This window comes from Pseudopodoces humilis, chromosome 7 (genome assembly GCF_049639895.1).
Source record: "Pseudopodoces humilis isolate 2021_Gansu_Grassland_sample_001 chromosome 7, ASM4963989v1, whole genome shotgun sequence".
NCBI classification, from domain to species: domain Eukaryota; kingdom Metazoa; phylum Chordata; class Aves; order Passeriformes; family Paridae; genus Pseudopodoces; species Pseudopodoces humilis.
In genome coordinates this window covers 24,312,527-24,334,616 of record NC_142206.1, presented here as the reverse complement: position 1 = coordinate 24,334,616, position 22,090 = coordinate 24,312,527, and the positions used below count along the sequence as shown (strand labels likewise).

At 42.4% G+C, this 22,090-nt stretch overlaps 1 protein-coding gene across 2 annotated transcripts in view; it reads right to left on the bottom strand.

Moving 5' to 3' along the window:
• AMBRA1 (autophagy and beclin 1 regulator 1) overlaps positions 1-20,634 on the bottom strand; it is a 130,776-nt gene extending 110,142 nt beyond the window's left edge. For both annotated transcript variants that reach the window (XM_088057496.1, XM_005522458.3), the window contains exons 1-7: positions 20,569-20,634; positions 9,703-9,958; positions 9,390-9,448; positions 8,467-8,650; positions 7,624-7,796; positions 6,779-6,845; positions 4,735-6,194 (exon numbers count right to left, since the gene is read on the bottom strand). In XM_088057496.1, the coding sequence (XP_087913622.1) occupies positions 4,735-6,194; positions 6,779-6,845; positions 7,624-7,796; positions 8,467-8,650; positions 9,390-9,448; positions 9,703-9,837 (2,078 nt within the window). In that variant the 5' untranslated portion in view covers positions 9,838-9,958; positions 20,569-20,634. The remainder of the gene's footprint in view (positions 1-4,734; positions 6,195-6,778; positions 6,846-7,623; positions 7,797-8,466; positions 8,651-9,389; positions 9,449-9,702; positions 9,959-20,568) is intronic.
• Positions 20,635-22,090: the final 1,456 nt, after the last annotated feature.

Genomic DNA, 22,090 nt, shown 5'->3' with positions numbered 1-22,090 from the left:
TCACATCACATAGCAAGAATAAGGCAGGAGGGACCAGAGCCTTCAAACAAGACCTGACAAAATGAAAGACACAGATTTGTTCCTGGACCCTGTTACATGGTTCCAGGGAAGATGGTTTCACATGTCACTTGTGCACAGTGCATCCAACAGACTAAAACACAGCAAAGCTTTTGGTAAGCTGTGTCAACTTCAACAGGTCAAATATTTGCACAGCACAGTGGACTCTGCCTTTCATATACTCACAAACAAAATAAAGGAGTTTATACAAGGGTCCCCAGACAATAATTTCTCCATTTCACACATGCTCACTCCTTTTGGCCTGTATGCATGACAAAAGTGTCACCCAGGACGGTTCAAAAGACTTCTCAGATTTTCAGGTAACTTAAATAATGTATCTTGTCTGTCAAACTAAATAGGTGAGGCAAGGTGAAAACATTATGAATTCATAAAATGCAGGCACAGAGTTACTCATACCACAGCCTACAGAATCTGACCTCTGGAATGAGTGCAGTGGAGTAGTTAGAAAAGTTTAACATAATTGCCAGACAAAGCTTCTTCATGGAAGAATAAGGATAATAAGCATTTCCTTGTGAAATGTAAGTTTCATGAAAACTTGCCTGGCAATAGAACAGAACACACCTTTCATTTGCAGTAATATACTCAAACAAAATAAACAGATAAACCATATAAAAATTGTCCCATTCGTGTATTACAAGCAGCTAAATCTATAGAGGACAATGCTCCTCTTCCTTCTTTTCCCCATCCTATAGGAACTGTTTCACTGAATAAGGTTTGAAATATGTTAGCAGGGACACCTATCACTACTTGCTCCTTGCACCTATTCCAGAAATACTGTGTCCTGGGGTGCCATGACAGACCTCAGAAACAAAAACAAATTTATAACCTAATTATTTTCCTTTCTTTCTAAAAACCCCAAACTAATTCTGTAGATGTCACTTGTGTCATACTAAAACAGCCAGAAAGAAAATATGGATCAGTTTTATTAGTCAGCATTGCACTGTACCTAGCATTAACTACTGAAATGATAGATACTTCAGCAGAGGTCCCTGCTAGATTCTGTGTATCAGTGTCTTAAGGAGGTGGCACCAGCTCACCTCATTTAAATAGCAGCTGACCAGAAGAATCCTCTTTCATTCCCTGTTCAACTTTTCATTATCAACCTGAATTGGCCCACACAGCAGCAATGGCTTTAAGTACTTAGAGGATCTTTTCCCTCACTGAGATTACAGTATTAATACAATAGCTCCTCAATCCATTTTTAAATTAACAGGTAGTTATAAAAAAATGAAACTAGCAATCATCTGTTGCTCTGTTATCCTTTCTTCATCCACATCTTCCCAACAGCTTCTATGACCAATTTTATGCAGCACATTTCACATGGCAACTTCAGAGATTTCTGAAATTCTTTTCACTTTGATGTTACAAGTGAGGCAAAGACATCCACAGGGGAAAACCCCCTACAACTGGATTAATGAGATCAGCCTGGAGAACCTCAGAAAAGCTGAAGCTCAGTTTCATGAACTTTTGCTTAACGCAGACCATAAACTTTCCCCAAATTTATGCCTCATCAGCACAACTTCAAGAAGTACACAGCTCAATGCCACACTGCTTTCAGGCCAAGCTGAATGTGACAGGACTTCTGGGTGCCTCAGCAATACAAGGGAGATGTGCTTCTCCTAACAGAGGTGCCAGAGCTGCCAGTTAGGAATAGTGTCATTACACGCTTATTAATGCCTTTGTGATTAGTCCAAGATAATTAGCCTAGGACCATCAAAAAAATTCTCTCCTTACCCAGCTCACATAGTTGCATCAACAGAATTCAAAGAACAGCCTTCACTAAACTACCCTATTAACTTAATTGACTCTCAATGGCAATGTTTTCCCAGAAAGCTGCTCCTCAACTAGGAAGGCCATGTCAGGGAATTAATCCTGCCCATGGATAGGGAATGAGAACATACACGGTTTCCAGATAAAATTTTTATCTTACATTTTTTAGCTGACCTTAGAATATAGAGCTCAATTGCCCAATGAGGACATCTAATGGAGAGACAAAGAAGAACAGAATTATAAAACATGTTATGAGCACATCTTGGATTCCAACACTAAGAATTAACCAGAGGCTTATAGGCACAAAATTACATTGACTGGAAGTGTTTATGCAGTGTCCAATTGTACCAGGTTTGAAGGCTTATTCTCTCCCTTGTATTTCATCAGCACTTTCAGCATTACACAGGTTATATCTCAGGACCCTCAGACCCCATCTTTCCATGCTTCTGTAGCTTCAAAGGTTAACAGACATTTTGGACTCTGCTGTGCAGAAGTGGTTCCAGCTCTTCCCATTGCGAAAGCATGCCCTAGGTCTGGGAGATACGAAGGTTTGGTGTGAGATGTTCACTCTATGCAAAATTTAGGTAAGAAGGTGCTTGCTGACTTAATCATTTCACAGGATATTCAGAGTTGGAAGGGACCCACAAGGATGATCAAGCCAAATTCTGAAGTAAATGGCCCATATGGGGATTGAACCCACAACCCTGGTGCTATTAGAACCATGCTCTAACCCAGCTGAGCTAATCTCATCTCCCACGTTCTATAAAGAAAAATATTAACAGCTAATTTGAGAACGGCAGAAAATTACACCTGCAGGATAGAGCTATCCTGCATGCAGGGTTCCTTTTAAGAGAAAAGATTTCACAAAGCCCCAAGCCCTCCTGATGTGTTTAACAAGAAAGGAAATGAAGTTTTACTTCAAGGAAATTGCCATGAGCATTTAATACCAGACTGCCCACTGCTTCCAGCTTCTTACCTCAGAACTCTACAGATAACCTTAACTTCAGTTAGAAAGGAAGCAGAAACCCCTGCCGTGCCTGTTCTTTAGAAAGGCCTGATAACAGAAGCAGGAGACTGTGAAAGCAAAAGACCCTAGAAGACTCTCAACAACCTCTACCAGAAAGGTTTCACTAAATGTTTCATCTTACAGGAATTCCTCTGGAATTAAGCTCATGCACCAAACTACCCACCCCAAATCAGAAGTCTCAGCGAAAAGTACCTGTTTGATCAGATGACCAGGTAGGCAAGCAATCCTTCACAAATGCTACAGCCACTGGAGCAGGCAGCAGCAACCATGGATGACAGGAAAAGTGACCCAGAGATTTAGTCATAGGACTCTCATTGTTAGACTCCTGCAGCCTGAGGTGGATTGAATTATATGCCTCAAGGCGTTTTTAAATGATACAGTTACCACAGAAAAGATTATATCTACATACCCCACTACATCTCATTGTCCAAATATGTGCCAGCTGTCTGATCAATAAGAAGGTTATTTGTCCCATTATTTCTGATACTACAGTGACTTATCCCAGAGAAGGAGACACAGTTGTAATGACATAAGTATGTACCACTATTTCAGAAGAAAGATAACGCAAGACTTACTCAAGTGCCATTTTAAAGCTAAATTCGTCGGCTCATTCTTACTCTTACGCCCTTTAATAGGGGACAAGAGGATATCTGACTTAAATTAACAGTAGGTAAGTTCAGGCCCAAGAAGTAGTTCACATGTAATCAGCTTGAGACTCATTATGGCAGGCTCTTAAAAAAAAAAAAAAAAACTGGGGCAAGGATTTAGAAACGAATAATTTTATGACCACCACCACTTATTTACTATGCAACTACAGCAACAAGAAAGGCAGTCACTGTTCCAGCCTCAGTATAATCAGCTTATCTGCAGAACAGCGGAAAGAATTCCCTCTGCTCAGGCACTCCTGTGTACAAAGCCTTCTTAGTTAGTTACATCTGCATCCAACCTGGAAAGTTTGCTTTTCTACAGCTCAAAGCATCTGTTTCAGAGAAACAGCAAGACTGAATCTTTCTTCTAGTGAGAGCATAAACCACTTGACAGAGAAGATGTGAAACTGAAACCCAGTATGGAAACCCTACCCAAAGTACCAGTGCAGCTGTATCATCCACACAAGCCAGTGAAGACACTTTCACACAAAGGACAGGTCTTTCCTGACACATGTTCAATTTAGCTTATCCAGTTTCTTGTACCATATCTGAAGCAGAAGAAAAAATATCCTAAAAAAAAGAATAATCTTCTTAAAAAAGAAGACAGCAAAGCCTAAAATTTTCAGTGATCAGTATGTCCCTTGCCAGCTCAGGTCAACAGGAGCTGCTTTCAAAACTTACCTCTCATCAGGAGCAAGCCAACTGCCTATACCCACCGACACAAAGCTTCGACTTCCTTCCCCCTCTGGGCAACACTAAGAAAGTTATTGTTAACCCTTTTAAATTAACAACTTACTCATGTCCAGTTTCCCATGCCAGCCCTGGGCAGATTCTCCATGCATAGCACGTGATGACAGGGTGTGTGACAAGGGGCACAAAGGACAGCATTAAGGCATCCTGAGTTTCCAGCTTCTGCAGGGTCTTGGAAACACCAGAAGCAAAGTTCACCCCAGAGATCTACTGCAAGAACCCATCCTTTCGCCTGTACTACCATTGAGAGGTCCAGTCTCTGGCCTTACAATCTTCAGAACTCATCTGCAGCATGACAATGGCAGCTATAAACACATCAACACCAACATCTCTGTCTTCATCTACATGAATAACACACGGCCATATGAGAAAAGGTTTTTAACTCAAAATATTGAAAAACCTCAGACCAGATGGGAAAGGTTCAAGAAAAAATAGAGGAGGAAGGGCAAGCATGTATCTTACCTCCTGAGTGAATCCTCCTCTGAGCTTTCCTCAGGCATTTCCTGGTTTAAGGCCTCCTGTGATACATTCCCAGGTCTGCTTGAAGCCGACTGGCTGTAAACTCTTTCCCAGTGCCCCGTCTCCTGGTTAAAGACCACTCCCACGGTCCTCTCCTCCTGCGGGGTGGAAGAGCTGCCCAGCTGCAGTCTGCTAGAGGCAGGAGCTCTGCCCTCGGTTCTCTCTGCAGGCTGCACCTGGCTGGTATTTGGAGGCACACCCTCAAATGTGCTTTGGACCTGCCCTGCTGTGTAGCTAGGCGTGCTTCTTTCCCAGCGCAGCGTGTCATTGTTAAAGGTCAGCAGGTTATGACAAGCACGACAGCGGTTCAGGTGACCCCGGGACAAATTGGAATTGTTTTCACTGCTTTGTGGAGTCTGCTGATGGGAGGGACCCGGTCGATCAGGCTCAATGTTGTTGTTGAGCATTTCTTGAGCCTGTTGCGACTGGCTGGGCTCCCCACCAATCCCCTGATCTAACTCCTGAAGCCGGTCATATTCCAGGAAGAATCGCCTCAAATCACACTGGAGCTCATTACGAATGCTGGCCGGATTGCTCGGGCCAGCACTACTACCACTGTTCACCTCAGCCCCTGGGGCCAGAAAGCCCCTACCTTCTGTTGCAGAGGTATAAACTGATGCCTGGGAACCTCCCTCCTGCTGTCTGAGCACGGACAGCAAGCTCACGGAGGAGGCACTGGTCCTAGGGGGAGGCATGGCTTCCAGCTCGGACCGAGAGCTCATGTTCAGCACTGTCCTGGACCAGTCAGACCCACCCAAGCCTGAAGCCATCTCTCTCGCAGACTGTTGGTACCGGGACTGGTGGCCTGCCAAGGACCCGCTGAGGGACCGCCGTGTGGGGCCCAGGCTAAGGTTGCGCAGGGTGTTGCCAGCAGTGCTGCTCTGAACTGTGCTGAAAGCAGAGGGCCTGTTAAGTATCCCCTGCTCCTCCTGCGCTACGGATGCCTGCTCTGGGGGTTGATAAGGCTCTGTCTGCACAGAGGAGAAGGAAGTGCCAGTGGCCCCAGAAGACGTGGAGGGTGCGTTTTCCTGGTGTGGGAAGAGAGAAGAAGGAAGTCTTGCACTAGAGCATCGGCTGCAAAGGCACAACATCCCCAAGTGCTGGCAGCACTCTGCTGTGGGATAGCTGACTCGCTCCCGGAGCCTGTTATAGACAGATGCCCTTGTGTTCTCACTGGCTGGAGGCGGAGGTGGTGGTGGTGGAGGCGGTGGAGGGGATGGGGTAGCAGAGTCTTGAACACTGTTTTGCTCTCCCACCTGTATGCCAGAGGAGCGGGAGGACAACATATGCAGGAAGTTGTGGAGGAGGGGTGTGCGCCTCACAGGCTGAGACGGAAGGATAGCGCGCTGACGATAATGAGGCATCTCTGTGCTGTCCACGGAGATTTCCACTTCCTCATCGCTCTGCAGAAGGAAACAGTCAAAGTTCAGTCACCTCAAGGCAAAATCCTGCACTTACAAATAAACAGCAGAAAGTCAGCTACTGGCCCAGACAGATGAAAGGATGTGATAAGTCCCTTCCTAAAGGTCTTGACTTGGAGAAAACCAGTTGAGATGATTTCTAAATTCATTTTATGGATCTAGACAACCTCTTCCTAAAGCCCAGTGAGCTTTCACAACACTCTGTTCATACAAACACAAGTATCAATGTCTGAGGGTCAGAAGCTGAGGAGAGAATTGTTAATACCTCAAATAGCTTCAAATCCAAAAGAACACCACAACAGAACTGAAAGAACAGGACCACTGAGAGCCCCTGTCCCACCATTAGTCAGACAGAAAGGGCAAAACAAAGACATTTTGGAAAGCACTTTATTAGCCATGCATGTAACACAAAAACATTCATGCTCACCAATCTAGGTGAGACAGAGCTCAGCTTAAGACTTCAGGTTTTCAGTAAAACAGAAGTCTGCTTAGAAATAGACAAGGGCTAAAGTACATAGAGCACCTTGTAATTAGCCAGTAAATACAAGTCCTTACACTCCCCTTACCTGCTGGTTAGAAGGGTTAACTATCGCTGTGAGCAAGTAGTGTCCCAAGGGATCAAACCGTACCAGCCTAAAACAAAAGCAGTACCAGAATACCAATCATTAGTCCACATTCCACATCGACACAGGAAGCTGAACACAGCAGGGAAGAAAACCCCACATGACATGTTTGCAATGAGAACATTACTACATTATCATCATTTTTTTATGAAGGATGTCAAAAAGTTTATGTGTTAAGAACAAAATATACCTATCTTGCTGAAGACTGCAGTTATTTTATAGTCTACAGCAACACTACACCAAAGTTAAAAGCTGGAAGTAAGTACTGCTGTATCAATTGAAATAGCCAGAAAATATAAAGGAATACACATGTTTATACTACAAAATGGAATTGGTACAAAGGGAGAGATTAACTTGCCTTGATGTCACATCATATTTTAAATTGCCCAAAAGCAGGCAGCAGGTTTCCAGCAATCCAGTTTCCTCTACAAGTGTGTCAAAGTAATACCTCAGCATTCTGTTCCAGCAATTACTGGGTTTTTCATCCTTATGGCTGACAAGTTTAATTACTAAACTTACAAATCAACATGAAGTAGATTCTGGACATTTAATGGACACATGTCCTGTTGCAAATACGAACAACCAAGCTGATCTATTACTTTCAATTGGTCTTCTTTCTGCCCACAGAACTGATTTTCTACCAGCTGAGTCAAGAAGCTGCAAGCAACATCTCTCTCCACTGCCTGAGTGCAGAGGCTGCAGCATCCCAGAGGAACCTCACACACACTTTCCAAATCTAACCATTTTTCACATACAAGCATTTTCTTCACCCAGAAGCAGGAGCTCACCTGACCCGTTCCATTTCACTGGCTGTTTTCACCACTGCAAAAGGCTCCCGACGACTCCAGTCCCAGAAATGTATCTCATTGGCAGTGGCAATTAGCAAGAGCTGAGCCGTAGGATGAAAAGCAAGTGATGCAATGGCATTGTTGCTATCCGTGAACCAGCTCTCGCTTCCACCCTAGAGCGAGGAGTCAAGAACCACATGCAGTTTATCACAAAGTTTACCATCATTAAGTTACCATGTACTTGCCATGCCTCCCAGCCGCCCTAGAGCATTGCAAGAGAGGTGCCGTCTTGACAACAACAGCTGCTCCCATACAAGGTCATGTCCCAGGTCTAAAATGTAACATTACTTGCAACAATGACCACAGATGTATTTTTGCAAGTAAGTGTGTCTCAAGCAGCCAGTAAAAATGCTTCATTTAAAAAAAAACAACCAGACAAGCCTTTGTCTCTGTGGAGAGACAAAGTAGGTAGAGCAAAACTAGGTAGAGCAAACTAGGTAGAGCAGCATCTTCTCTAATGAACAGTTCAGATATGCTCAGTGGAATAACAAACAGCATGTCTCTCACAAAGGCTAAACAGGCACCTTGCACAAAGTTCTCCAGCATTACCTGTACCACTGCAATCAATAAAGCACAACCTACCTGGCAGGACTGAATGAAGAATCTGTCACCTCCTCTCTAGAGAGGAGAGGATGGCTATGGTCTGTTCTATGCTTTTAGACACAGGTTCCAGAAAAGCCTCCAAACAGCTCTCTTACCAGGTAACATTTGGAAAACAAACTCAGCCAAAATTAGTCACCACCCACCAAATATCAAAGGACATATGCTTCAGGAAAGACTTACATGTAAATCCCAAATTCTAACCTCCCCATCTAGGCATCCTGAAGCAATGAGGCCTGGGATGGTGGGATGGAAGGTGACACACCAGGGAGTGCGACGATGTCCAACCAAGGAATGAACACACTTGCCCGTTTTCACCTCTGTGATGTAGATGTTGTGGTTCACATGCGTGGAAGCCATTAGGGTCCTGGGAATGCAGAAGGTATGACAAACATTAGCATGAGAAGAATACACAAAAATTAGACCACGGTTAGCTTCACCTCAACAAGGGTCTGTTCACACATAACACAGCAGCTCTCTCACACTGAGCTCAAAGGGTAAGAGGCTACTGTTTCACCAATGGTCACAAAGCTTTCTGTAGCCAGATTTCAGGGTCCATGCAAACATGAGCTCATCTGAATCTGCAAGCACAAACTTGACCTTGAACGTCAGAGAGAACATGCAGCTCAGAAGGCACTCCTGAGTGACAGTCTGGGGCAAATAAATATCCCCAGTTCTCCACACTGTCTCAACCACTGTCAAACCAAGTGACACTATGAGAGATCCCACCTCCATTTCTGCTTCCAATACACACATCATTTTGCTCTGTTCTTTATTGTTAGATATCCCAGTGAACATGTCATATAATTTGGGCATGTTGTATTAAAACATCCTTTACTCCCTTTAGTTTCTTATGAAATCCCACGGTGTCTGCACAGGTCCTTTTTCCTTAGAACTTGGTATCACCTGGGTACCTCAGAAATTAAACACCAACTAGGCTTGAAGCTGTGAGATTAGGAAGGTGCACACATTCCATCCATGCGTGTCAGGAAACAGAAGTTTCATTCGGCCATTCAAGACTGGACAACTCAATGGGCACAAGCCTCCATCACTTTTGTAAGTGTAGGGAGACTGCTGAAACAGGGAATGAACTAGGAGTTAATTACCTGTCTGGACTAAACGCCAGCAAGAAGGTGGAGCGCGGACTGTCTGGTAACTCAACTTTCTGAAAAAGCCAACAAAGCAGGAAGTGTTGCAAGAGTCATATGATCATACTTTAACTGTAAGCCACACAGACAACAAGGGGAGCCCGCTGCAGGAACATATCTAGTATCACATCACTGCAGGAACTGAACAGAGCCAGAGAGCATATCAAGTGTAACACATCAAAGGTACAATCACAAGACAATTTATTTCAAATCCCTGCCTCCCTTCCCCCACTCCAAGATCAAACTATGCAGCTCTATCCCACAACCTTACCTTGCCCTCCCATTTCATCCATCGAGTTTTATCCTCCACCAGCTCCTGCAGAAGCCGCTGAGCACCCAAGGCTTGGGTACCACGTTCCCTACCCCACAGGATGCGGACAGCATTCTTCTCTGGGACAACCTTCATGGCTCTCAGCTGCCACCACCACGCCTACTACTGAGAGGAGACACCAGCAGGCTCCAGATGACAACCACCACCCAGCTACAAATAAGCTATCCACATTTCAGTTGTTTATCTTCATGGAAACCTAAAACGATAAGAGACTGATAAGGAAGGCAGCTTTTACCTTCATCACTCAGATGAAGTAAAAGCTTTAAATCCCAAAAATACTAGATTTGAGAGTTAAATCTTTCTTCTTACACAGCCTTTGCTACCTGCCTCCATTATCAAAACCCCACTTTGACATTTCTGCAGCCAAAGATTACTTTGAAAGCATCCAGCTCTTCCCTTGTACACGTGCCCTAGGCCCACTACACATATGGAGAATTAAAAAATTGCCTTCAAACTCTTTCCCTTCTTCTCACCTCTTGCTGTATATAATAAAGGAAAAAAGATTTATGAAGATACAGTCTTTACACCTTGAAGATTTAGGTCCTATTTGGGAAGGGGGTCTGAAAGCTAGAGGAACAGTATTCCAACCAAACTGACAATATGACAGAGGCATCTCCCAGGAACTACTCAAATCTCAGTTAACAGGTCAAACTGCAAAAGTCAGACAATCGATTGACCTCAAGTCTGAATTATTTCCAACTCCATCAACAGCTTAAAAAATACAAAAACAACGATGTATGAGACAGCTCCACCAAGATTATTCCATTGTCTGAACATCATCTTTCAATCTGCATTGTTCTTAGAACAGCAGTTCAGCCAAGTAATGCACAGTGGCGAAGAATAATGCTTTTGGAACACTTTCAGCTGCAAAGGAAAGCTTTAATACTGACTGTCTACAAGAAAAGCTAAATAAATATAATAAATAAATAATAGAGTGACTCTAATCGCAAATCCAGTCACACAGCTTTTCACTGGTGTCATACATTGGAGCTTGCCACAAAAAGCTCTCAAGAAAAGTTTCTTAAAACAGACAAACCAAGAAAATGCTGAAATGCTATTACCTTCTGATCCCAGCAGAGTGTGCATACTACTCTGCCATCTCTTGATAACATGAAGATGTAAAGACAAACCCTACACAGCTCATGTTACACTGAACAAAACCATCAATATTCAATAGAGAAGGGAATAGAAATTTAAAAAAGCAAAAAACACATAAAGAAGAAAATAGGTTAATGTGCACAAGAGATAAATTTTTGGATGACAGAACTCAGAATGGTCATTAGCAATATTTTCTTTCCTCCCACTCTCCTCAAAAAAACTCTCCTGAACAGATGATTTAAGACAGCTGCAGCTTAAAGGGAGGAGCTGTCTAAAGAGATAAGCCAGGAAAATAAGTTCTAAAAAAGCACACCAGTTTTTATTTGTAGACGTAAAATAAAGAGTACTGAAGAAATTAACAAGTAAAAGCATCCATCCTCCTAGAAAATAAATTCTCCACAGTGAAAGTCAAGCTAGCTGGAATTCCCTGATGCTTAATGTGAACAGCATGAGGATCATGCATTTTAGAGAAGCTGAACTCCATGGTGTACAATAGGCCTTCTTTTGAGAAACTATGAAAGTTAGCCAAACATTAGGTAGGAATTATTCTACAAAACATTTACTTTACTTACTGGAAAAGCAACACAAAAACTAAAGATATCATGCTGCAGGAGAATTCTTAAAAAAAAAAAAAAACTATACAGATTAAAAAAGCCCAGATCCAAAAAAACTAGAAGGATAACTGGAATAGATACACCCAAAAGCACAATATAATACAGGAATCCCTAAACTAAAAATCTCCTTTAGCTAAATGCTAATAAATCCTGATCTGGATTCTGCAAACAGCTCCAGGCACCCGTGTTCAGAAATTACTAGATTCAGATGGTAAGCAGAATGGAGGAGGAGGACAGCTCAGAACAATGCAGGCAACAAAAAGTCTACTTTACAGGAGGAAACTGTTTAACTCTTAGTCTAGTAAAATTAAGAAAACAGTAGCTGAATATTCTATATGGATGTATTCAAGGAATTTGGACTTCAACAACCCAAGAATAAACATATAAACAGGACACCAGTGGAAAACCTGTCCTGCAGTTGGAATAAGCTGGAAGTTCAGAAAGATTTAAACTTTGGAATAGCTTTTTGACAGCTGTGAAGGATAAACCACATAATTTGAGATCATGGTAATTTACAAGCAGGAAAACAATCACTCATGACAAAGAACAAGCTCTGACAACCTAGCAACTTTTCATTCCCATCAGAACTAATGTTTGCTAAAGTACAATAGCAACAAGGAAATCAAGAGGTTTAACAAATGACTTTAAGTTTATTTATCCCATGGACAAGTTTACATATTGTAGAATAAACAGGGAGATCACTCCTACAATTGCAGTCAGTGAAGTTCCAGCATTCACATTATTGAAAGACCAAGTCATCTCCACTACATAAAACCAAGTACATACCTTAAGACAGCTTATCTAAATCTCTGCATGTGTGTCCTAATTTATTCAACTAATCTGGCTATAACAAACACTTCATATGTGAGCCTGAGTGTTTGAACTTCATGTTTTTCCCTCAGGGACCATTACCTCGATTTTTCAGCTTCTCCTGACTATTGTCTTTATCCCCTTTCAAAAGTAAACAAAGGAAACACCCAGGGTTCTAATGCCCTCACAGTACCCTACTAACCAGCTCAACATTTTTAAAAGCTGGGATCTCTTCAGAAAACTCTGAATATATCCTTCTTGAGTGATGCTGAGATTCCAGTGTTACCTTGTGCCCCTTTGGGAGCCAAACTTTACCCTTGGTTTGAATTAGCCTGAACACAGTAACTGCTCCACTAGCTGGTGACAGATTCAGCAATACTTGAGACAGGCAAAGAAACTCAGAGCCTTCAAATAAAGAAACAGATGCAGTGTAGCATTGGCATGCAGTGAATACTGGGATTATCTTTGCTCATTTTAGCAGGAAGCCTTTAACCTTTCTATTGGAACACGTGTTCAGCTTCTGTTTGTTTTGGTGTGGGGTTTTTGGTTTTTTTTTCCTTTAGGTTTTTGGTTTGTATAGGGTTTTTTGTGAGGGTGTTAAAGGGGCCAATTTTTTCTCTAACCTAGTAAAGATACCAAACAACTCCAAACATTTTGCTCAAATATAAGCTGAACAATGACATGTTATTAAATACCAGTAGCAGATAAACCATTGAAGTACCAACCATATTTGCAGCTACTCATTAGATGCAAAGCTAACAAAGTTTAAATTAACTGCAGGGGGTTTGAAATACTTCTTGGGACTGAACATAAATAAAACTTGCAGCTTACTGGATCAAACCTGTTCAGGCAAGTGGTGGACTGATTCAGTAACAGTGTCTATTACAAACACCCACAGCTATCACAACTGATAAACAGCTGACCACCTAAAGAGGGATTGGTATTGTTCTGTTTTGTTCTTCTTGTTGAGTTTGTTTTGCTTACTTATTTTTTAGGGGAGGAAGGGTGATTTGAATGGTTGGTTGAACCAGGATAACCAAAAGTGTCCAACAACTGCAAGATTAGCTGATGCCCTGAATGTGATCCAAAGCACCACAGAAAATTCTGAAAATGGAGAGTCAAGAAATTTTTCTATAATTGGCAGCTTTCTTTCCTTAAGTGTTTTCTCCCTTCAGGGCATTTCAGGACAACATGCTGGGCTGTTTAGTTTTGGAAAGAGCATTACACAGCCCAAACTCAAGGCTTTTATTTGCTCCATACCAGCACCATCCTCAAAGAAGCCTGAAGAATTCCCAGTATTGGAGTAATGTACATTCACTTGTAACTGTCACTTTTACAGATGTTGAACCTCTAAAAAACCCAAAGTGAAGCTGCAAATTGGTGATACTTCATAGTGATACATGACTCCCTGAAAACACTGATAAAAAGGTAGGGTGAGAAGAGGAAGCAAAAGAAGCACATTCAATTTGCCATATAAAAAGGATGTCAAGATATTTTATGCATTAGGCAATGGCTCACCATTCAAAACTTCAGCACTTTACAGAGATGATGGTTCCATCTCTTAATGTTCCCACTCCCCATCTTTATTGCTATTAATTTTGTGGATATTCTGGTACCACCACACTGGGAGCACAGCTGACTTTGATACAAAGACAAATATTGCAATACTATCTTCATGTTATTCCATCTTCCATGGGGGAGAAACGTTATTTCATGTGACCTTCAGCTCTCAGACTAATCTATTACCACTGCAAAGAACTTTGTGGTTGTGTGCTGAGCCCAACAGTAAAAGCCTTTCCTAATGCATGTGCAGAGAATCAGTATAAACAGCTCCATCAGTGTTTAAAAAGGGAAAAACAAAACCCTGCAATCAGTAAATTATATTTACAATGGGAGATCTATCCAGAAGATACAAATGTCCAAATAATTTCAGACAATTTTGCTGCCCAAAGAGATCTCATGTGACTGATGAAGAAAGAGGCAATATGAAGTGAAATATTAAAGCTGTCACTGACTTTGCAATCTGGGTTCCACAGAGAGAATGCATTTATAAGATTCCCTGTAAGAGACCAGAGGAAAAAAACTACATGCCAGTAGTTTTGGTCTCCAAGTCCCTTTTTCAAGTTCTAAGACTTCCAGAACGTATTGACTGTAAAACAGCCATGATCCACACATAGTTGATGGGCCAGGGCTGTATATTTTGTATTAAAAGAACATGTGTGGGAAAAAAAGGACTCAAAACACGATTAAAACAAAATTGTGGTGAACAATGAGGCATGCCACTGTCCTACAAAACCACAAGCAAACTTGTCTCTAGAAAAGAAGAGGAAACAGATTATTACACTCAACACTCCCCGCTCTGGCCAGGGGCCCACCTCTCTTTTAAGCCAGAGTTACTTCTGTTTTCAAAATGTCTGTTCTTAAGCAGCGTGTCCAGCACAAACAATGCCATTGCAGTTATTCCAAATTAAAGTGCAGCATCTCAGGCTTTAACACCAGTAATATACTAAAAGTTTCAAGAGAACTGCTTATTGCATTTGATAAACGTTAGTAATTCAAGTTACGTTAAATAAATATTAGCAATAATTTAGCATTCCCACTACTGTCCGTGTGGATGGATTCTCCAGGAGCAATCAGATCATCAGACAGGCATGAAAACAGTGTATGCAGCACTACAGCCCAAATGCTTTATCTTCGCTGACAGTGATCCTAATGAAGGCTGCAGTCACAAGACAGGCTATTTCCTCCAAGGATTTTCTACAAGTCACTTTCCCTTGTATTTTACACAGCTTAATTTTCAAGCAAACTGCTTTACCAAGACACCTTATACGTTTCAGATGTTCAAAAGAGCAAAAACTGCCCACTGAAAACTGCCAAAGATCATCTTGCCAAGGACTGTGAACTACACAGCCCCTCCTTTTGCAGGTACTTCATTCATAAAACAATAAAATTTGTTTCTGACACCCAGAGACAGGAGATCTCAAAGAACAAACCAGATGCCTGGAACATAATTTAGAATATATACAAGCAATCACAGCTCCAGTGACTTTCTAGTTCCCTTCCTTGTCTACAATCTGTGTTTCCCTCCTTTCTGCAACATGGAGATTTTGAGGCCATCATTTTCCTAAATGCATGAAACAATTCCACGTAAGAAGCCCGGATAGAAGACCTGACTCATACTTGTGGTGCTATTAAAAATACAATTTTATATTAAATATGAGTCGATCCATATCAAATGTCATGCCATTCTCATTAACCCTTTTAGTGCCTCCACCTGAAAAACTGAGCAATACATAAAAAAAACCAAAAAACAAAAAAAAAGTTTATGTGAAACCAAAACTAAAAAGCTGATTTTCCCTCTGCACTGCATCAACTCAGTGTAACAAACAAGACAACTCAAGAAGTCCTAATTTGGCAAGTCCCAGTTTGCCAGTAGCACTGGCATTTGAACAATGCTACAACAACAACAAAATCAGTAAAAAATAGGTGACATGACTCATATTCCAGATAGTTGCACAGGTCAAAACATTTGGAAGAACAGGACTATGTTCACGCTTAAAAGACATGGCCATTTAAATTTCTGACAATGTAGCTGATTAGCTATGTATGTTTAAATTTACTTCAAACAACATGATTTCTCTTCCCTTAGCTCCATCTGTGGTAGTTCCAGATGAGCCTTTAGACTGTACAGGTATTAGCTCTTCTTGGGTTAAAAACAAACAAACAAAAAAAACCCCTAAAGACCAGAAAACATTTTGCATACAGCAAACTTCATGATACCTTGCAGTAATACCTAAATGAACAAAAAATTGAAAATAAAGCTACACTGGACTAGAATCTTTAAACAAGGGTAACCCACAAACAAAAGCAGTCTACAGATGGGTAACAACACTATCTTAAGCATGATTAATCAAAACAATGAAAAAAGCAAAACTAGAACGCATTATTTTGTTCTGTTTCTATTTGTGTCCTTGATTATGCTTTAAAAAAACAACAAAAAAAGGCTGCTTAATTTAAGAATTTAATTAGAAAAAGAGTCAGTCTTTAACTAAGTGCCCCTAAACATGGAAAATAAAAAACACTTAGGAGAAGTGAAAGAAGTTTATGATGCAACTATACAACAGAATCCAAAACTAATACCACGGAGGCACTTCCATTATATGGTCCTGGTTTTACTCTTCCAAGTTCTTAAATACTCCCCAAAGTATTATACTGTAAGCTGAATTTTTTCCTTGATTAAAGCCAGAGAGAGATGGAAAGTAATTCAAAAGCACATTTTCTGTAGATGCAGTAGACACACTGCTCTAAATTGCACTCACTGCAATAAGTGTTTACACATAAAACAGGATTCCTAAAGAAAAATAACTTGTCTTAGTATTTCATGATTGAAAAATTCAATGCTGTGTTTTAAAATGCAACTACATACAGCTCAGGAAATTCAATTACATTACAAAGATGTCAATAGTACTTTGTCATTTTGAGATCCTGTATGACTGCAACAAGGAGCTAATTGCCATTAGAATCTTAAATTTGTCTTCCCAGTCTGAATTAAATTATCTAAATACACATAAAAGAACTTTTCATTCAAAAGAAGTACATTAAAATGCTGACTATTTGCAGCAAAATTATGAAGACATGGAAGAGAAACTTGCAGATATCAACTCCTAAAGGTCAGAAAATGAATGGTAAATATAAAAAGGGAACTAGTAATAATAAATGTAAGTGATCACCCATGTCTGGAGTCTGACAGTTTAATTTACCAATGAGAATATGGAGCACTTTCATAACTATTATTACAACTTCCATATAAACGTAATGAATTCTTGAGAAGAGAGATATTAGTTTCAATCCAGAAGATTGGAAGAGAATAAACATAATTTCACAAAGCTGTAAGGTAAGTCAAACAGCAGAACTGAGATCTGAAAGATTAAGAGTCGGTTTCCACAATTCCATACTCAAACCATAGCATCTTTTGTTAAGTAGTATACATAGCAGGAAGTGAGGGACAGAAAGAAGAGAAAGTCAGAGCAACAGAGAGACAAATAGAGCAATACAAAATTCAGATTAACCCCCTAAAAAATTACTCTAATTTAGGTAGAAAGGCAAAGGAATTTTCAATTCAAAATCCCATTATTTACATTAATAGTCACATCATGGTTCCTCAAGTTCAAGGGCCACAGCCAAGTGGCCCCAAGTGACATCACACATTCCACAGTAACGTGGGAGTGCCAACACTACAGAGCAGCAGAAGCAGCATCACATACCCCCAAGGTGAAGACAAAGTGTTTTATGCATTCAAGGCTGCACTTAAGGCACAAGCATCTTATCTGAGTAACAAAGAAAAAGCAACTGGAAGCAAGAACAAGTTTTAGAAAACACAAGTCATATAATTTCTTGCTCACAAAGAAATACAGTAACGAGACAAAAAGCAAAAATGATCCATAGAGAAGCTGGAGTCTTCACACAAAGATGTATCAGAATTATAGAAGAGGTGGGAGACAATGAAGATGTAGACTCCGAACAAAGAAACAGACAATTCTTGACAGCACTGCCCTTCTTGGCTTTAGACTGAGTCCATGGGAGAAATATAAAGGGAGGGGGAAAACTGTCCAAAACGTGAGTCAGAGACTCCTCTCAGCAATCCTGCACTGCTCAAGGTGGAGAATTAGTAATAGGTACCAGGAAGAAGGAAGCAGGGATCACTCTGCAAGGACAACCCAAACTCTCACTGAGAACACGTGGAGCTGTGTGAGCACATGGATTAAGATGATGTTCTCAACACCCAAGGCTGACACTTCATCATCCCCTTCAACAAGCAGTTAACAAAAACAGGAGACAACAAACAGCTACCAGACAACAATCCCAGTCAGAATTCCTAAAAACCAACCAAGTCCTGAGATGCAGACGAGTACTGCTTCTTCCTGTAGAGGAAAGCAGGTCTCCTCTTGTTTCAAGCGACCCGAACATGTCTTTCATGACAACTGATATACTACTATCAACTACTATATCCTGTAACAACCTTCCAGTAAAATATTTCTAGTATTACTCCTCTTCCACTGCATATCACATTGTCATCCAATTTTGTAAAACAAAATTCTTCTGTCCTTACCTTATTAATATTTTGTTTCTATCACTCTCCTTGCTAGGATAGCACAGGGCTACTAACACAAAACACACAAGGTAACCATCACCATGCACTATGCCCTTTATCAGGCCCCCAAAAACTTAACAGGGGAAAAAAAGTACCTTGGTGCTGTTTGCATTAGCAGTAAGTATTCACATCAACAATAACTCTGCAAGACCCCTGAGTTCAGTCAACCTGCTAACCATGGCATAAAAGATACTAGAGTTTCTTCCCAGAAGTTTCTTAAAAAAATAATTCTTCAAAATGCCAAACTTCTGGCAGAGGGATAGCAGCAGACTGGATCACTGCTTGCCTTCTTTAGAACTGGTTGTTACAGCTGCATAAAAGTTAGAAGTGCTGCTCGGAAAATGGAAAAGTAGGAAACAACCAAACAAGAATCTAAAGGGTCAGTTATGACTCAGAAAAGGGCAAAAGAAAGAAAACTGAGAACAAGCTGTCAGCAAAGTAAACATTCAGCAGAAACTGCCCAGCAACTCAATCTGAAAAGGCATGTCCAGACATTTGGATCCAAATACATTCTTCATTCCAAGTATTAGGAAAAATATAAATGCTAGTGGACAGCCCTACTCATTAAGAGCCACACTGCCACAAATAACACACTTATTTCAAAATAGAAATGGACCATTTTTTTTTTTTAAATTATCCAGAGAAGCATCATTTGTGGACTCCAGAATTTGCACCCAAGCTATGCAGAAGAGTTATGAATGTTAGGAAATGCATTACAGCAGTCCTTCAGAACACAAGAAAGGATTTTTAATTTAGCAGAGAATTTCAGGTCCTGTTGCCTGCATCACCCATAAGGCATTCACATCTGCATGGATTTAACCCCATACCACATTCTGAAAACTGACCCAACAACAAACTTAACAGACCAGTAATGGACTGGCAATAAGTGCCACATTACCAGCAGGTCATTCCTAGGTCCCTTTTTAACATCCCCATTAGCAATTTTAAAGAGGATGGGAGTGGCAAAAGAAGCCAGATGACATTTGCAGAGGACACCAAGCTGGGTGGAGCAGTAAACAAGGACAAATATAGAAAAACACACTGGGTTTTTAAATAAAGACCAAAGAACACTTCATGCAGAGAAGAAAACGGAGCAGCACTGAGCAGTGACCGTATTTACACAGACTTCACATTCATACAGCTAATCTTCCTGAAGACAGGCTTGCATTTAGATAACAATTCTTGAATCAGTCTGTTACCACAGAACAATACTCAAAAGTGTGTAGCAAGAAAAGCTACTCGTAACCACCTACAGGATCCCTTGAAGATGAAACGCTGATTTAGTTCAGGAAAAACTGCTTTCCAAAGGCAGCAGAACGCATGGTATTGACAGGACCACAAGTAATCCAAAAAACACTACAAAAACACTAGAGAAATTTATGTGTTGTCGGGAAAAATGTGGTAATGACAACAAAAAGCGTTCCCATAGCTGGCGAGTTAGCTGGGTTCGTTTCCTCACAAGACAAGACATAAATAGAGGCACCCCTGAATACAATTTATACCAAACACTACTTTCATAAGCATGTTCTGCAACACACTTGAACAACAGGAGAGATAGAGCAGACAACACTTGCTGCACGTTTTATTTGGGTAAGGCCGGAAAACAACAACGATTAAAAACATTATGTCAAAGCAACAGCCCCAGAACGCAACCGGACCGAGCCCGGACCACGGGCCCCGGACAGTGCCGTGGGGGCAGTAGGAGGGGCGGGGGCGATGGACAGGGAAGCACCCGGCACCCAAGCTGGGACAGAAAATCCGGTTTGAGGTACGCTCAAGAGGGCGGAGCGGGGCACGGGCTGCTCTCCGGGACGCTCTCCCCGGGGGCTCCCGTTCCCGCCGGCCGGCGGGAGGCAGCGCCGCCGGTTCCGCCCCCCCCCCACGGCGCCCGGCCCGGGGCAGGTCGGCGGCCGCCCCGCGCCCCCCACCGTAAGGCCGCGGTTCCGGAACTCCCGAACAAAGGCACCGGCAACGAGTCCCGACTCCCTCCCGACCGGGCTCCACCCGCCGCGGGCTCACACGGGTCGGAACCGCCGCCTTCCCGAGCGCCGCCGCGGGAGCGAGCGCGCCCGCCGGGGAGCGGCGGCGCGGCGTCGGCGCGGGGCCGGCGGCGCGCGTAGGCCCGGAGCGTACCTGCAGCGGCGGGACCGGAGCGGGGCCGGGCCGGGCGGGCGGAGCGGCCCGGGGGTCGGCCGCCGCCGCCGCCGCGCCGAGCTCCGGCCAGGCGGGCCAGCCGAGCGCCGAGCGGGGCCCAACGGCGGCGGCGCCGAGCGCGGGACCAAGGCCCGAGCAGCCGAGGCTAGAACGCCGCCAGGCAGCGCCAGTCGAGCGACGAGGTCTTTCACCGCCTCCCGGAGGCGACGGAGGGCAGGCGAGAGCAGTCGAGCCCCGAGAACTGCGGGGCAGCGCCCCAGCCCAGAATTTAAAAACTGCGTAATTTAGCTTAGGGCGATGTGGGATTCTGGAAAAGCGCTCTTAACAGAATGAATGTAAACTAATACGCACAATAGTCGGACTGTATAAAACAGATTGGAACTTACTGTTCTAAACTTCCAAGATAAGGGCCTTCCAGACTTAAAAGAAGAAATGGGTGTTAACGAACTGAACTTTAGGGGAATATGTAGCAGGTGGATCGGGATCTACCTTCCCAATACCTCAGCAAATGGGGAAAGGAAGTGGGCAAGGTACAGTCGGGAGTTTAGGATAAAAGGAGGCTTTGTCCTTTCCATGGGTATGGCCCAGTGAACTCTCTCCCTTTATTCAAATAAAGTTGCAGGACTCCTCTGTCTCCTTTGTGAACACTGGCTTTCCACAGTATGATTTTCTGCATAAACCAAATCACAAATATCAAAACAATTTGCAGAAAATATTTTTTTTTCAATTTGTTTTTCAGCCTGGAAAAGAGAATGCTTCTGCATGACCCAAGTGCTGCCTTCTGGTACTTGAAGGGAACTTAGAGGAATTAGAGCAAGACTATTTACTAGAGCGTGTAGTGACAGGACAAAGGAGAAGGGCTTCAAATTGCAAGAGAATAGGTTTAGATTAGATATAAGAGAAAATTCTTTACTGTGAGGGTGGTGAGACACAGGAGCAGGTTGTACAGAGAAGCTGTGAACGCCCCATCCCTGAAATGTTCAAGGCCAGGTTGGATGGAGGGAGTTCTGAGCAACCTGGTCCCATGAGGGAAAAGAAAAAAGCCTTTTCTGAGGGAAAACAAAAAAGTCTGGGTGAATTGTTTTGAAGGAAGCTGCTTAAGAGTATGTGGTGGAAACTGCTCCCTACATTTCCTGAGCAAAGAGAAGGGTACTGACATCTGACTCAGGCAAGAATAGTGTTCAGTGGATTGGTTTTGTCTGGTGTGGCCTGACGCAGGTTTTGCCCAAACTGACAAGCAGTGAGATCGGTTTTGAAATTAAGTTCTACCACAGGTGACAGTGGCTGAAAGAAGACAAAACTGAGCAGGAAACGTGTTCCAGGAAGTGAACACTGAGTTTGTTCTGGCCTCAGCACATGCTGGGAAGAGCTATTCATAGCGTAAATTGAGAAACTCCAGCTTGTCATTAAGTGACAATGTTTGTACCTTGTACCACATGTCCAAGTCTCACTTGACCTTACCACCACCCACACAGCTCATTCAGTGTCTGCTGGTGTTTTG